The sequence below is a fragment of the Budorcas taxicolor genome, chromosome 11 (assembly GCF_023091745.1).
Source record: "Budorcas taxicolor isolate Tak-1 chromosome 11, Takin1.1, whole genome shotgun sequence".
NCBI lineage: Eukaryota > Metazoa > Chordata > Mammalia > Artiodactyla > Bovidae > Budorcas > Budorcas taxicolor.
The window spans coordinates 102,625,899-102,643,232 of record NC_068920.1 but is presented as its reverse complement, the minus strand read 5'-3'; the positions used below and the strand labels follow the sequence as shown (position 1 = coordinate 102,643,232).

Sequence of the window (17,334 nt, the reverse complement as noted above, 5' to 3'; positions counted from 1 at the left end):
CACATATTTGCAAGTCCAGAAAGGGAAACAGGAGTCCAGTGCTGGCTACATTACACCGTGCAGCGTGCCACAGCTGCATTCACAAACCTTCCCCTTTTGTGGAAGTAGTGAGCACATCATCTGCCTGACAAAAGCTGGTTTGGAAGTTATGCAAAGAGCGTTCCCTGTTTGAGTCTGGGCCTGTTCCTGGTCAATGAGGGAGGGTGGAACCTTGGACTCCACATGGAAGGATCCTTAGGAATTTCCCAAGCTTGCTTTGGTCCTGAAGCAGGTGAGTTCCAGACAACCTCAGAGCCAGTGGATCTCTGCCAGGAGAACATCAAAGCTTCAAGCTTCCATGCCTCCCCTTACCCTAAGACAGTGCTTATGAAACTGGATTGTGCATACGATTCCCTGGGAGTGCTTGCTAAACACAGGTTTTTGTATTCCACTCCGCCTTTCCCCGTCGACCCAGTTTTTGATTTAGTAAGTCTAAGGAAGGGCCTGGGACTTCGCATTTACAAACAAGCTCCCAGGTGATGCTGATGCTGGGCTTGGGTTTGCACTTTGAGAACCACTGCCCTGAGAGGACCACTGAAGAAATAAAGGGAGCACAGGTAAACTGCCCACTTCCCTGCCGGCTGGCCAAGCCCACCCCCTCCTGGGGAGAATGAAAATGTGGATAGGAGGAGAAGAGGCCCTCAGTCAGGGGCAGCCTGAGGGGTGGGCAGAGCTGCTGGTTGAAGGTGATGCTTAGAAGCATAAATTGTGAGACTCGACTCTGCCTAAACCGTGATGAAATAATTGAAAGCATCATAGCAAAAAGTTAAGCCCTAGGGAGGCTATTAACAATTTAGCATTTCCAGTTCCTGTGGGGATGTTGATTCTGCTTACCAAGGAGAATGTGTTTAGAGATGTGTTTGGTGGGAGAGGCTGCAGAATCAGCTGGGGATGCCCGTTGCCTTTGGTTTGTGGGGGAAGAGAAATGCAAGTATGAGTCTCTCTCACGAAGACAGTGTCAGGAGCGTGTTTGGCTCATAGGAACGGTTTAGTTTCTCTTCTACTGACTGATTCTCAGAGGGGAAGCAGAGGTAGAGGATGACAACAGTGGAGGTGAGCCAAGAGGCACAGGAAGCAGATCAGGTGTTGTTTTCTAATTTTGAAACCAAGTCAGTTCATTCAGACTGTTTGAAAGGCCCACTCAACACCTCTGGGCTGGACTCTCCTCCAAGAGCGGTTATTCCTCCCAGTGGTTCAAGAGAAAGAGATCCCTCCTCACTGGTACTTCTTGGGTAGTGCAGAACATGGTGGGAACCACAGGAGAGAAGGATGGATATCCCAGAAAAGAGCACTGAATGGACAGTCAGGAGACTAATTCTGATCTTCACTTTGTGGTTAACCATTAGTCTAGCTATGGGCCAGTCACTTCATTTCTCAAGGCCTCAGTTTCCCCATCTGCAAAATGAAGGCGTTAGACATGTTGATCTCTAAGGTTTTTTACAATTCAGAAACCAAAACCAAATCTTGGTGCCAGGTACTCAGAGACTTTCCTTGGTGAGGCCTCACTTCGCCCTGTGGCCTAGTGCTGTGGGGAACGGGGCCAGGCTGCTACCCCCAGAAGCTTGGTTTGCTCTAGGCCAGTGGGTTAGTTGAGGAGTTTGCCAACAAGCGATGCATGCAGTTGGTTAGGCCTGGACAAGGTTAATGGTTCTCTGGTTTCTCACTGGAGATCTAGTCCAGGCACCAAAGGGTTGCTTCCCAGAGTCAGGGGCGGGGAATATGAAACGAGACTCTACCCCCATCTGAACATCCAAGTACCTTGTTGTTGTCATGTTGGGATCATAGTACCCTGTTGTGTGGGTCTCCTAAGAAATGGATTTCAGTCTTGGTGACAAACAAATTTATTCAATAGCTGAGCCCAGAACAAGTGCAAAAATGCATTCTCAGATTTCTCATTGAAAAAAGCTATGACTAAATCTGTCAGCTTAATTTCACCCTCACCTCTCAATTCATGGAATGTGAGCAGTTGGATGAAGACATACTTGTTTTCTAAGTCCGGTCTTCAGCTTTTGCTGGTTCATTGAGTGGTATTTGTTTTTTTGGAGTGGGGTGTCAGGGAGGAGGACTTGCCTCTGTAGATGGTCCTAGGCAGCCTCCCTGGGCAGGCCCGGTAACAACAGATTTAAGAGCTTCCGCGAGCGCCACGCCATTGTTACCCACCAGGCTCCTCATGAAAGGGAACCCTGTGCTGGTTGCCCTGGCTGTTCTTGGCAGTGTGATCCATAGAAGGAGAACAGGACGTATTTTACACTTGAGACCTGCTATCCTAGAGTATAACAACAACTCTTCTAAGTGCTCTTAATATTAAGCTAATGGAAAACATACTCTGTTTACTCACCATCAAAGTCTGTTTTTCTTCTCTGCTGCCTCCCCCAGTCATCTCAAACTCCAAGCAGTTAGAGCACACAGAGCGTCCCTGCTCCATCCCTCTCCTCCCTCTGTCTCAAGATTGACTTATCCATGCTTAGTTAGCTCAAGGTGGACTTGCAAAAGCTAGGGACTCACCATATAAACCATACAATCCCCAGGTTGCACAAACCCAATATTTCCTTTCTCACAAAAATCTCAGTGCTAGAAATGCTTGATTTATGGCTAGGTTTATGTTTATTAGTGTGAGCAGTCATTTTTCCTCACCAGGATGCAGCCCAGTGCAGTGGAATAGAGAAGGTGGGCCACTCTTTCTGGGTGCTGCTGTTTTTGGAATGCTGGTTGTCTCCTAGTCACTGAGTGGCAGGATTCCTTATCCTAAAGGTGAGGATTTGGCCAAATTACCTTAACCTCAGAAGTCTAGTCTTTACGTTGCTTTGTGCTATAAGAAGACATGTCTATATGGGGTACTCCATGGATAGAATTCCAAGTCCTGAGATGCCCACAGTTTCCCTATCATTGAAAGTGCTAAATACAGCAGGAGAAGTGTAGGACAGGGAAGGCAGAGTGGAACTCTATTCCAGAAGTAAAGAGTCACAAATCCATTCATTTTCTGTTAGCATATTGTTTTTTTGCTTGACCTTGTCTATAAGTAAAGTAAATGTATGCATGTAAACCAGCCTTGCAGATAACCTTGCCACGTTACCAGCCTGCCAATCATACTAGCAATTTCCTTTTGCTGTTCACACATCTCTTATTATAAGACAATAGTCAGACTAACAAATGAACCAAAGAACACTCCCCCTTCTACCCCATACCTAAAACATCAACTCCCTTCTTTTTTGTCAAAAATAAACCAAAATTAAAAACAGAACTATGGGAAAGAAGTCACCACTGTTCATTTGATACAGGCCTTGGGCCTGTTCACTATCTGCAAGGCTGTTGTAATGATGTTAATCTATTTTAATGGAACTGAAATGTGATATCCTGTGGTTTACAATGCACATTGTTTATAGCTTTCATGCTTGATTTTGGGTTTCTTTCACAGATAAACTTCTGCACTGGAGGGGCCTCTCCTCCCCTCGTTCTGCACACGGAGCTCTAATCCCCACGCCTGGGATGAGTGCAGAATATGCCCCGCAGGGTATTTGTAAGTTGAGCCTTATTTTCTTCTACAAATGTCCATGTGTGTAGAGATGAGAGTTGTTGGAAATTACCCTTACGTTTTAAGTACTGAAAGGAGTTACTTCCAAAATACCTTGGCATCTGCATATGTGTATCCCATTACTCACTGGGCACCTGGCTCCCCCAGGTCATTCAGCCGCAGGGACTTTTTTCCTTCCCCGCTTTCTTTTTCTCCTTACTGAGGGCATGAGGCTGACAGCAGCTCCTCCCTGTTGGTCTCCTCCCCGGGGTCTTGTGTGGCTCCATGACTGGTGACTGCATAGGTCTGTTCAGGGCCCATTTTATTGCTGGGCATTCACCCTCATGGCCTCATTTAGAGGACTTTGAATTTACTCCATGACATGTGTCTTTAGCAGAGACCAGAACCAGAAAGGACTCAGTTCAGTGTTACTGTAGAGGTATCCTCATGCATATTATATATGCATGTGTTTTAAACATGGTATATTTTTATATATGCGTGGTACACTACATATATAATTTCTACTTGTTTTTCTCCTAGATTCAGAGAAAAATGCACAGCATTGTTGCTAAAATTCAAAGATACCACTCCCCACCCCCACCATCACTATCACTGTCCAGTTATTGGTTCAAGCCAACTTTTATAGTGGGGACCTTCTTATGAAATTTAGATTTGTATGTTTATAAAAATGTTTCTGAAAGATGTTGTTTTAAAAGGTAATACAGTTTGCTTCTGTCTGTTGGAATACGTAGTATGAGTCACGCATGGCTAAAAAGTCTGATGGGGAGGGGGTGAGGGCCTGGTGCTTGATTCTACCCCAAACACAAAAAAGTAGGCTCAAGAAGAAAAGAAATGTGACGTCTAATTTTTATTTAAGGAAACCATTTTTATTTTGAAAGTAAATGAAAAAAATCAAGAGCCAGGAGTTGGGCCTTCAAGGTGGCTGGTTTTCAGATGGGAGGTCAACTAGACCCAGTCTTCTTATGAATGGTGTCTGCAGGGCAGGGCCTACAGCCCGAGATCAAGCTGGAAGCTGGTTGTTTATTTTTATTAACTCCTAGGTAATTCTAGCTAACAAAGAGTTATTGTATGAAATTTCACAAGCGCTGAGGTCCTGAGGGCTGGGTGGTGCAGGGGTTAAAAGCACCTCCTCCCCGCCGCCCCCCACACCCCCCCACCTGCCCCAACCTAGCTGGGCTGAAGCCTGGGTTAGGTCACTGATTGCAGAGAGCTCAGGGGGTTGGACTCAAGGCATCAAGTGCCTACGTGCTGACTGGGTGGGGAGAGCTCTCCTCGTTTTGCTGGGGGTGCCTCCCTGGGGCCTGTCCTTGGCTGTGGGAACAGAGCCTTTGGAGGGAAGGGAGGAGAAGAGAGTGGGGCATAGAGGGGAGGGTGGAGTGGGGGCCCAAGGGCTGCTGCCTGGGAAACAGGCACCTTCTCTCTGGGTTCATCCTCCTGAGGGCAGGGAGTTTGATCTGAGGGGATGGGAAATTAGGAATCTTCTAGTTTGATGGGGCCCATACTGGCAGGGCCAGTTTAGGAGTGGCCAGAATGAGGTATGTGGGAGTGGGTTGTAGGGATCCACAAAGTCCTTGGGCAGAACTGATCCGCACCCCACTGGCTTCCTTAACCTTCTGCCCTAGGCTCTCAGAGCATTTAGCACTTAGGCTGTGGCCTCCTGGCTGTGTGGACCATGGTCCAGGGCCTTAAAGTCACCCGCTCTTGCTTTCCTCTAACCAGGGTCTCCCCTTGGCCTGAGAAGGCCCAGATCCTGGATTCCAGTCTTTCCTCCAAAAGCCCTTGTGGGTGTGTAATGTGCGGTTAGTCATCATGTTAGGTAACTAGTCAAGCCTAGGAATAAAGAAGACTCACATTCATGTTGGACATGATAGTTTACAGAGAGCTTATATATACATTTGTCATTCGAGCCTCACAATTCTTTAAGGTACTGTTTTTACACTCATTTTACAGACAGGGGCTTCCCTGGTGATCAGAGGGTAAAGGAATCTGCCTGTAATGCAGGAGACCCAGGTTCCATCCCTGGGTTGGGAAGATACCCTGGAGAAGGGAATGCCAACCCACTCCAGTATTCCTGCCTGGGAAATCCCATGGACAGAGGAGCCTGGCGGGCTACAGTCCTTAGTCATAAAGAGTCAGACACGACTGAGCAACTAACACTACAGATAGGAAACCTAAGACCTGAAGAAATTAAATGATTGTCCTAGAGCCACCAGCCAGTAAATAGTAGAGCCAGAGTCCCTCATCAGAATTTGCTCTTCGAAATTATAACTCCTGAGCATTGGTGACAAACTGGAAATGGGGTCATTCCTTCCTATACAATAAAATGAAATAAAGTAAAAGCTGTAGGTGAGCTAATAGCTGATTTTAACCGTTTTGATGCCTCAGAGTTCCTCTGCTCGAGGCCAGATCTCCGTTTATTGCTCTAATCAAAACAATCCCCCTGAATGCCCAATGAGGCTCTCAAATTGAGAAGTTGATTTTCATCAGAGTAAATGAAGAATATTATTATATTTTACACATCAATAAATCAATGTAGCCCTAATTTTGCCACGCAGGAAATCAATTCTGGTCTTTCTAAACCATCAGAGATGTTATGAACAAAGTAATTTCACAAATTATGGCAAGTAACACATGTATTGATGACTGCAGTTTAGGAATTTAGAGTCTGTGAGCACTGTAATATAATATGGTGCACTGGCATGAGCCGAGTGAAATACAGATTATATGGTGAGACTGTGATGCATCATTCGCTGTTAGTGGACTGGTAATAATTACTAGTTTCAAAGCCGCTCTTTCCATGTAATCTTTAGTCTCAATCGTAACAGCCCTTCTCATTGACATTACGATTACACTAGCTGCCCTCATGATCTAGAATATCTAGTTGATGGGAATGCTGAAATGAGGTAGTGAAAACTGTATGTTGTGTGCTCATTATAAGAGAAAATGCCATTTTCTCTGACCTGATGTATGAGAGAGAGGGGAGGGTAAAAGCCCAGTGTTACCATACTGTAGCATGATCACATAACTGGCTCTGAAAACAAAATTTGAGAAAGCTCAGGGCAGCAAAATAAAATGGACTTTCCTCATTTAATCCTTTTCAAAAGGACCCAGATGAGATCCTTAATGGAGTGCTATGGATTTTGGAATTTATTCATGGTGCCTGCAAAACCAGCACTGCTAATTATAGGTCCAGTCCTGGGTTTCAATAGAATATTATAAGGTAAAATACTATTTAAAGGCATTGGTAGTGATGAAAGTGTTAAGGACTTGCTTCAGCTGACAAATCTCCTTTTTACTTACCCAATTCAGATTGTCAGGCTAAATGTATGATAATAACACAGAGTCCTAGAGAGTCAAAGGAGAAAGCCACAGAGGGTCACGGTAGTTGGAACCAGATAGTTTTTTTCCTGCCTATTTAGGACCCAAGTCATTGTTCAACAACAACAAAAAATTTATGAAAATAGTCTCAATGATGCTTTTTATTTCTCTTTGAAGCGAGGAGGCAAACAAAAATAGACAGATAATGTGATACTAATGTCAGCATTTTCTTTCAAAATCTTTCTGCCTTTTTTTTTTTCCCTTCCACATTAGGCAAATGTTTGAAACCTAATTTTGGTATCTTATCATCTAATCTTGTTAAAGAGATTTACCCAGGAGTGGGATATATTGAGTGAGAATATAAATGCATTGTAAAGTAAATTACAAGGTCAGGGCCGGGAGTCCACTATTCAGACAAGTGCTTGAGTGAGTCTGGCTTGTTTTGGAATATGAGTGTTTGGGGCTCCTGAGAAGATGCTGCCAGCTTCTCTTTCTGATTGGCTAAGTGGAGGAATCATAATTGATTAATTCCTCATTCCCACTCTTTTAACTCCATGGTGAATTTTTCCCTTTTTCAAAAGTTAACTGACAAATACTATCTGTGGCCTTAACGAATGCCTCTTAAAAGGGGCATGTGTGCTAAGCCTCTTCAGTGGTGTCCGACTCTTTGTGACCCTATGGACTGTAGCCGCCAAGCTCGTCTGTCCGTGGGATTCTCCAGGCACGAATACTGGAGTGGGTCACCGTGCCCTCCTCCAGGGGATCTTCCCAGCCCTTAAAAGGGGAGACCTAAGAATATTTCCCGCTTGTGTTTTAAGCATCTTATTTTGAAATTCCTGGGGAGTTACTGATATTTCTCATCTTAGCCCGCTGGCCACCGGCATCTGTGCCCTTCTGTGCCCTTTCAAACGCCGAGATGACTGGTAAACTGTTAGTGACTCCCTTGATTTATATGTTTTTTTAATTTAGCTAGCTCCAAAAAAGAATGATTGGGAAGTCAAGCTGGCCCCTTCTTTGCCACGGCGGCATTTCCCACTCTCGGGTTCTTTTCAGCGAGAGAGAAATAATGTGACTTAAGCAGGGCCCCTCTCCAGACGGCTTGGCGACTGGCCAGAGAGTTGACTAGCTGAACTGTATCTTTCTGTTTCTTTCTCAACTGGAGCCGAGGCTCAGCCGAGGGCGCAGGATGTTGTATAATTTGGTTCACGTTGTTAGCCTCTCAAAATAATGAGGAGGAGGCCAGTGTAGCATTTCTCAGCCTGCTGCCCGTCATGGTGCTGGCTGCTTTAACTGTTCTTCAATTCGGATGCCGTGTCTGCTTAAGTTGGCACCAGACACTCCTCCTAACTTCTCTAGACTTGCATTTGTTTGACTTGGGGGGACAACTCCTGAAGATTTGATACGGCCCATTGGTTAAGTCTGAATTAAATTTCTCTTTTGAGATTTTTTTGCAGCATCCCTTGAGATAAACATGGGAATCCCCACGAGGTGTTATGGAACCAGAATTAGGACTCACTGCCCCTCATACAAGCTGGGATGTGAGATGTTACTAGTCTCTCTTCCACGTAATTATTTCACAAGGACCTTCTCATGTTTAACAATATCAACAACTAGCGTGTTTTAGGCAAAGATTAAAAGCATTTCTAGGGCCATAGAGAATTGTAATGAGTTAACCTTCTCTTTTTTGATATGTCCATGAAATGATTGCCTATTTAGAAAGTTTACCTGCCACCCAGGGGGTTTTAGGAAGCAGGAGAGTTTCCTTTAGGTCACCTTGTCCAAGTCCCTCGCTTCATGGAGGAGGAAACAGAAACACAGAGATGAAATGGCTTGCCCCAAAAAACGCAGCTGGTGAAAGATTGGAAATTCGGAAGATAGTTGTTGAACTTCCCTAGAATGTAGGGATCCTCATCCTTGAGCTTGGATTGGTCTAGATTTTTCTGCTTTAAAGACTGGATTTAAAATGCTTAGCACTGAGTCAAATGGCAGGAAGACTCCTTTGACAGACGTTTGTTGGGCACCAATCCCCAGATGTAGCAGCCCATTCTAGGCACAGGGGATAGGATCAGCGAGGGCTTAGGCCTTGGGGTTGACAGCTGGGGGAAGGGAAGGCTGGAGGTAGAACATAAATAAGCAATTGCTGATGCCCTCCTCGGTGATTAAACATTGATGTTGGTGTTGTATTATTTTGCAGGTAAAGATGAGCCCAGCAGCTACACATGTACAACTTGCAAACAGCCATTCACCAGTGCATGGTTTCTCTTGCAACACGCACAGAACACTCATGGATTAAGAATCTACTTAGAAAGCGAACACGGAAGTCCCCTGACCCCGCGGGTTGGTATCCCTTCAGGACTAGGTGCAGAATGTCCTTCCCAGCCACCTCTCCATGGGATTCATATTGCAGACAATAACCCCTTTAACCTGCTAAGAATACCAGGATCAGTATCCAGAGAGGCTTCCGGCCTGGCAGAAGGGCGCTTTCCACCCACTCCCCCCCTGTTTAGTCCACCACCGAGACATCACTTGGACCCCCACCGCATAGAGCGCCTGGGGGCGGAAGAGATGGCCCTGGCCACCCATCACCCGAGTGCCTTTGACAGGGTGCTGCGGTTGAATCCAATGGCTATGGAGCCTCCCGCCATGGATTTCTCTAGGAGACTTAGAGAGCTGGCAGGGAACACGTCTAGCCCACCGCTGTCCCCCGGCCGGCCCAGCCCTATGCAAAGGTTACTGCAACCATTCCAGCCAGGTAGCAAGCCGCCCTTCCTGGCGACGCCCCCCCTCCCTCCTCTGCAATCCGCCCCTCCTCCCTCCCAGCCCCCGGTCAAGTCCAAGTCGTGTGAGTTCTGCGGCAAGACGTTCAAATTTCAGAGCAACCTGGTGGTGCACCGGCGCAGCCACACGGGCGAGAAGCCCTACAAGTGCAACCTGTGCGACCACGCGTGCACGCAGGCCAGCAAGCTGAAGCGCCACATGAAGACGCACATGCACAAGTCGTCCCCCATGACGGTCAAGTCGGACGACGGCCTCTCCACCGCCAGCTCCCCGGAACCGGGCACCAGCGACCTGGTGGGCAGCGCCAGCAGCGCGCTCAAGTCCGTGGTGGCCAAGTTCAAGAGCGAGAACGACCCCAACCTGATCCCAGAGAACGGGGACGAGGAGGACGAGGAGGACGACGAGGAAGAGGAGGAAGAGGAGGAAGAGGAGGAGGAGGAGCTGACGGAGAGCGAGAGGGTGGACTACGGCTTCGGGCTGAGCCTGGAGGCAGCGCGCCGCCACGAGAACAGCTCGCGGGGCGCGGTGGTGGGCGTGGGCGACGAGGGCCGCCCCCTGCCGGACGCCATGCAGGGCATGGTGCTCAGCTCCATGCAGCACTTCAGCGAGGCCTTCCACCAGGTCCTGGGCGAGAAGCATAAGCGCGGCCACCTGGCCGAGGCCGAGGGCCACAGGGACACTTGCGACGAAGACTCGGTGGCCGGCGAGTCGGACCGCATAGACGATGGCACTGTTAACGGCCGCGGCTGCTCCCCGGGTGAGTCGGCCTCGGGGGGTCTGTCCAAAAAGCTGCTGCTGGGCAGCCCCAGCTCGCTGAGCCCCTTCTCCAAGCGCATCAAGCTCGAGAAGGAGTTCGACCTGCCTCCCGCCGCGATGCCCAACACGGAGAACGTGTACTCGCAGTGGCTAGCCGGCTACGCAGCCTCCAGGCAGCTCAAAGATCCCTTCCTGAGCTTCGGAGACTCCAGACAATCGCCTTTCGCCTCCTCGTCGGAGCACTCCTCGGAGAACGGGAGCTTGCGCTTCTCCACGCCGCCCGGGGAGCTGGACGGAGGGATCTCGGGGCGCAGCGGCACGGGAAGTGGAGGGAGCACGCCCCATATTAGTGGTCCGGGCCCGGGCAGGCCCAGCTCAAAAGAGGGCAGACGCAGCGACACTTGTGAGTACTGTGGGAAAGTCTTCAAGAACTGTAGCAATCTCACTGTCCACAGGAGAAGCCACACGGGCGAAAGGCCTTATAAATGCGAGCTGTGCAACTATGCCTGTGCCCAGAGTAGCAAGCTCACCAGGCACATGAAAACGCATGGCCAGGTGGGGAAGGACGTTTACAAATGTGAAATTTGTAAGATGCCTTTTAGCGTGTACAGTACTCTGGAGAAACACATGAAAAAATGGCACAGTGATCGAGTGTTGAATAATGATATAAAAACTGAATAGAGGTATATGAATACCCCCTCCCTCACTCCCACCTGCCACCTCCTTTTTTCACCATTCCCCGCCCCCCCTTCCCCATCGCCCTCCAGCCCCACAACCTGTAGGGTTTTTTTCTAGTCCCATGTGATTTAAACAAACAAACAAACAGAAGTAACGGAAGCTAAGAAAATGAGAGTGCTTGTCACCAGCACACCTGTTTTTTTTTTTTTTTCTTTTTCTTTTTTTCTTTTTCTTTTTTTCCTTTATGTTCTCACCGTTTGAATGCATGATCTGTATGGGGCAATACTATTGCATTTTACGCAAACTTTGAGCCTTTCTCTTGTGCAATAATTTACATGTTGTGTATGTTTTTTTTTTTTTTTTCTTTTTTAAACTTAGACAGCATGTATGGTATGTTACGGCTATTTTAAATTGTCCCCGATTCGTTGCTGAGAAAACACCGTTGCTGTTTCCAGTTCCGTTCTGAGAGAAAAAGAGAGAGAGAGAGAAAAAGACCATGCTGCATACATTCTGTAATACATATCATGTACAGTTTTCTTTTATAACGTGAGGAGGAAAAACAGTCTTTGGATTAACCCTCTATAGACAGAATAGATGGCACTGAAAGAAAATCTCTACACGGTAAATGTCTGTCTCTAAAGGGTTAAATATTATCAATTGGAGAGGAAGAAAAGGCCTTTAATTGACAAACTAACAGAAAAAAAGTTTATTCTATCATTTGGTTTTAAAATATGAGTGCCTTGGATCTATTACAACCACGTTGATGGTTCTTTCTACTTGTTATAAACTTGTAGCTTAAATCAGCATTGGGTGAGGTAATAAACCTTAGGACCTAGAGTATAATTCTATATTGTATTTCTCACAACAATGGCTACCTAAAAATATGACCCGTTGTCCTAGTTAATCATCATTTTCCCTTTCGTTTAATCTTGTAAGCAAAACTGATTATACCAGTATAAAAGCTATTTCGCTCCTGGTGAGAGCTTAAAAGAAATGGGCTCTTTTGCCCAAAGTTTTATTTTTTTTAACTGATGATTAAATTGAATGTGCAACGTGCAAAGGCCCTGAAACATGATTAAATACATTAGTAAGGAATTCATTTTATGAAGATAACTTGTTTTAAATAATGTCTTTTGAAGAAAAGTTCTGGCATCAGAAGAAATAGATCCAGACCTACTTGGTTGTCAAATGGACAATCGAACAATAAATGTTAGGACCTCGAATAGCATTTTAAAAAGAAGAGACTGACAATAAGGTTTGACAGAGGGTAACAGAGGGGGAAAAATATGTGATTTATTAGCACAACATGGTACTCTTTGCCATTTTAAACTAGAACAGGTGTATAAGCTAATATTGATACAATGATGATTAACTATGAATTCTTAAGACTTGTGTTTAAATGTGACATTCTTAAAAAAGAAGAAAAAGAATTTTAAGAGTAGCAGGATATATGTCTGTGCTCCCTAAAAGTTGTACTTCATTTCTTTTCCATACACTGTGTGCTATTTGTGTTAACATGGAAGAGGATTCATTGTTTTTATTTTATTTTTTTAATTTTTCTTTTCTTTTCTTTTTTTTATTAAGCTAGCATCTGCCCGAGTTGGTGTTCAAATAGCACTTGACTCTGCCTGTAATATCTGTATCTTTTCTCTAATCAGAGATACAGAGGTTGAGTATAAAATAAACCTGCTCAGATAGGACAATTAAGTGCACTGTACAATTTTCCCAGTTTACAGGTCTATGCTTAAGGGAAAAGTTGCAAAACGCTGAAAAAAATAATTTGAACACAATCTCATTGATGAGCATTTTTAAAAAAAAAAACTAAAAAAAAAAAAACTTTGCCAGCCATTTACTTGACTAATGAGCTTACTTACTCGGACTCAACATTGCAAGCGCTGTGAATGGAAAACAGAATACACTTACCATAGAGATGAATGATTGCTTTCGCTTCTACAGTGCAAGGATTTTTTTGTACAAAACTTTTTTAAATATAAATGTTAAGAAAAAAATTTTTTAAAAAAACACTTCATTATGTTTAGGGGGGAACTGCATTTTAGGGTTCCATTGTCTTGGTGGTGTTACAAGACTTGTTATCCATTTAAAAATGGTAGTGGAAATTCTATGCCTTGGATACACACCGCTCTTCAGGTTGTAAAAAAAAAAAAACATACATTGGGGAAAGGTTTAAGATTATATAGTACTTAAATATAGGAAAATGCACACTCATGTTGATTCCTATGCTAAAACACATTTATGGTCTTTTTTCTGTATTTCTAGAATGGTATTTGAATTAAATGTTCATCTAGTGTTAGGCACTATAGTATTTATATTGAAGCTTGTATTTTTAACTGTTGCTTGTTCTCTTAAAAGGTATCAATGTACCTTTTTTGGTAGTGGAAAAAAAAAAAAAAGACAGGCTGCCACAGTATATTTTTTTAATTTGGCAGGATAATATAGTGCAAATTATTTGTATGCTTCAAAAAAAAGAGAGAGAAACAAAAAAGTGTGACATTGTACAGATGAAAAGCCATATAATGGCGGTTTGGGGGAGCCTGCTAGAATGTCACACGGATGGCTGTCATAGGGGTTGTACATATCCTTTTTGTTCCTTTTTCCTGCTGCCATACTGTATGCAGTACTGCAAGCTAATAACGTTGGTTTGTTATGTAGTGTGCTTTTTGTCCCTTTCCTTCTCTCACCCTACATTCCAGCATCTTACCTTCATATGCAGTAAAAGAAAGAAAGAAAAAAAAAAGGAAAAAAAAAAAACCAATGTTTTGCAGTTTTTTTCATTGCCAAAAACTAAATGGTGCTTTATATTTAGATTGGAAAGAATTTCATATGCAAAGCATATTAAAGAGAAAGCCCGCTTTAGTCAATACTTTTTTGTAAATGGCAATGCAGAATATTTTGTTATTGGCCTTTTCTATTCCTGTAATGAAAGCTGTTTGTCGTAACTTGAAATTTTATCTTTTACTATGGGAGTCACTATTTATTATTGCTTATGTGCCCTGTTCAAAACAGAGGCACTTAATTTGATCTTTTATTTTTCTTTGTTTTTATTTTTTTTTTATTTGGATGACCAAAGGTCATTACAACCTGGCTTTTTATTGTATTTGTTTCTGGTCTTTGTTAAGTTCTATTGGAAAAACCACTGTCTGTGTTTTTTTGGCAGTTGTCTGCATTAACCTGTTCATACACCCATTTTGTCCCTTTATTGAAAAAAATAAAAAAATTAAAGTACACAATGTAAGCTTCTTGTGTCCTCATTTGACACACTCTGTAAATTACTTTCAAGAAAATAACAGGTTTTAAGAGAAGGCCAGTCAGTCTTTTTCAGGATTATTTCTATGGGCATTTTGATGCGTGTATTATACCCTAAAGGAACATAAAGTACTTACTATATTAAAATAGACATATCTCAAGCCATGGAAATAGTTTTTAGACTTTATAGTTCTAGAATAATTTTCAAGAAATGGAAAGTGTTTTCAGTCTGATGTTAAAAACTTTCCCTCCATCTCTTAGCAGTAATCCATTCAGATATAAATGAAAAACTTACTGGTAATAGCATCTTTAACTTTCATTCCCTCTGGATTTTTTTTGCTGTTCTTGTCTGAAAGTTCTTTTCTATTCTCCCAACCTGCCCTATGGTAGAACATAATGTAAAAAAGATGTTTTTTTTAAAATCAGCTCTTTTCTTTCCAAGTAAGAGTCTTTCCTCATACCCAAAATAACCCCACCCCTCAAATCTAAAAATCCAGAAATGAAAGCATCAGGTAAAAAAAGAGAGAGAGAGAAAAAGAAAGCAGTAACTAGGAGTTTAGCCAGGTTAAGCCCAATGTGTGGAATCAGCCACTGATTTCCTGAGATCCATGAAGGTTTGCTCTATGATTCTAAGAGCCTTAGGGACCCTAGATGGGACAGATGTTTTAGCTGTTTTTACAGAGTCTTTTTGACTGATAGCAAATGAGAGTGGGAATACCCTTTCGTTATCTTTTGACCTACCAACAGACTTATAAAATGAAGCAACATCTTTGAAAAGCAAGTTAGGTCTGTCTTAAAAGCCCCTCCTTAGAAATCTGTGTTGTCATTTTTACAAATACTGCATGTTGCAGCTTCTACACACGTACCTCTGTGATACTGTCTCCCTGTTCCCAGTGTAGATGAATGGATACGACATTGTTCTTATTTTTGTAAAAACCAAAACAAAAGCCATTCTGTTGTCTTGTGGTAGCATTTCTGTTGCTCAGTTCTTATGCCCTGGTGCCTTGTGAGGTGGCCTTTTCACGGAATGCCTTTTGTCTGAGGCAAGAATAGTTTTATCTTTCTAAAATACAGAGAAAGTAGGTGTACTTTTTTAAAAGTCTGATTGAGTGGAAAGCAGAGAGGCAGAGAGGAATCCGGTAAGAGATGATTTGGGAGAGTATAGTGGAGGAGCTGGGGTGGCATCATGGGGTACTTACAGAAGGTGATAGTTGGCAGTGAAGTGAGGGGAGATATATGTGTTTTAGATAAGTTTACTTCACCAACGCAACCAGAATGCTGTTCAAGACATAGAGAAATAGTCTTCAGTGCCATGCCAGCTTCAGATACAGTGACTTCTGCTTCACCATATTGAATGTCCGTAAAACTGCTATGTGTTCCTATCACTCCTTTATTAGGAGCTGTGAGTACAGCTGTGCAGGTTTTATATACAGTATTCATTTTAATTTCTCCATATATGATGCTCTTAGTGTAATTAAATTTTGCATCCTGACAGACAGAATTAATGGTGGATACTCTATGCTTGTATGCTCAAATTTCTTAAATCAAATGGGGACTGGGGAGGGGTGCAAACATTTGGTGATAAATCACAAATTATGTTTGATTTACATAATCCCAAAGTTAAATAAATTTATTGGGAGACAGGTTCTTCAGGGTTCTCAATCTCCTGACTTATTGAAACCCTCCTATAAAATATTATTCCTGAAGCTATGTGAATAATAGAAGCCTGAAAACCTAGGCAACAAGAAGATAGCTTATAAATGACATCTTGCATCCGGAACACTAAAATTAAAAATCTTAATTTAAATAATAAAAAACATTTCCAACAGTAGATGAATTCATGATAAAGTTTTTTAAAACAAAGAAACAATAACGATGAACACATTTCAGGATTCTCAAGTTAAATGTACGTGACACCCCTGATGTGTTGAGTGCTTGAATGCCTGGTGCTTAAAATGTTCTCTTTTAAAAATCTTCATTTTGAAAACAATAAACAGGAGTACAGTAAATAACTATGTCTCACAGATTTTAACCGAGACACCCTGCCTTACATGTAGTACCTTCATCCCCAAACCATGTACAGTCCTCTCTGTTTAGGACTTACAGAAAGAGTGAGACGGACGTATTTTAAAGGTTGTTAAGAAGTAAGATTGGTTCTTCACTTGTACCAGCACTGGCAGGAAGTGTGAAGTAGCCGAGTTTTTTCCCAGGGCATTCTGCGATAGAACTGTTTGTTTAAATACCATCTCTGTATATGCAATAAGTTCATCCTGTATATATTCATAATGCTGGAAGTGAGAACTTGAAAGGAAGTGGCGGTGGGGGTTAGATATCATTTCATTTGGGGAAATAAGGAAATGAGATGGTTTGTTCACAGACACTAAAAGTTTGTTAAAAGGTACTGGGATATGTCAGGCCTTTCTGAAAAGGAGTTGAGAAACCTCAGGCCCCACCCTGTCCTGCTTCAAACACTTTACTCTCAGAGAGTGAGGGAGGAAATTCAGCATCTCCATTTTTTAAACCGATCCCCTGCTCCATGATTTCCTATGACTGTGTTGTAATCGTGTGTTCTTCATTATGATTTGTTCCTCCATTGTCCCTGGGCCTGGTGTTTTCAAGAATGTTCACATCCTATACTCTTTTTTTTTCTCTCCCCACCCCCTAGACTTCCCATTTAAAAAGAAAAAAAGTTGTGGGACTTTTGCTGGTATAAGGATGGGATTGGCAGTGCTCTTTAAACCTGCTTGGAAAAATGGTTTTTAAAAGATTGTTAGATTTTTAAAGAGTGTTAGCTTTCAAAAGGCATTAGCCACTCGGCAAATTTTCCTGTCTTCTAAGATCCTGCCACTTTCCCAATTAAAAATAAATGAACCCCTTTTTAGGGACATGAACATCAGAACACATAGATGGAATTGGGATGATGTACATTTACTCCAGGGTTGCTTTAGCTACAAATGGTAGACATGGGT

General features: G+C 43.3%; 1 protein-coding gene across 1 annotated transcript in view; it reads left to right on the top strand.

The window, feature by feature from the left end:
- BCL11A (BCL11 transcription factor A) overlaps nt 1-17,334 on the top strand; it is a 99,107-nt gene that overhangs the window by 80,172 nt on the left and 1,601 nt on the right. Inside the window, exons 3-4 of the mRNA XM_052648925.1 lie at nt 3,455-3,556; nt 9,084-10,978. Of these exons, the coding sequence (XP_052504885.1) occupies nt 3,455-3,556; nt 9,084-10,978 (1,997 nt within the window). The remainder of the gene's footprint in view (nt 1-3,454; nt 3,557-9,083; nt 10,979-17,334) is intronic.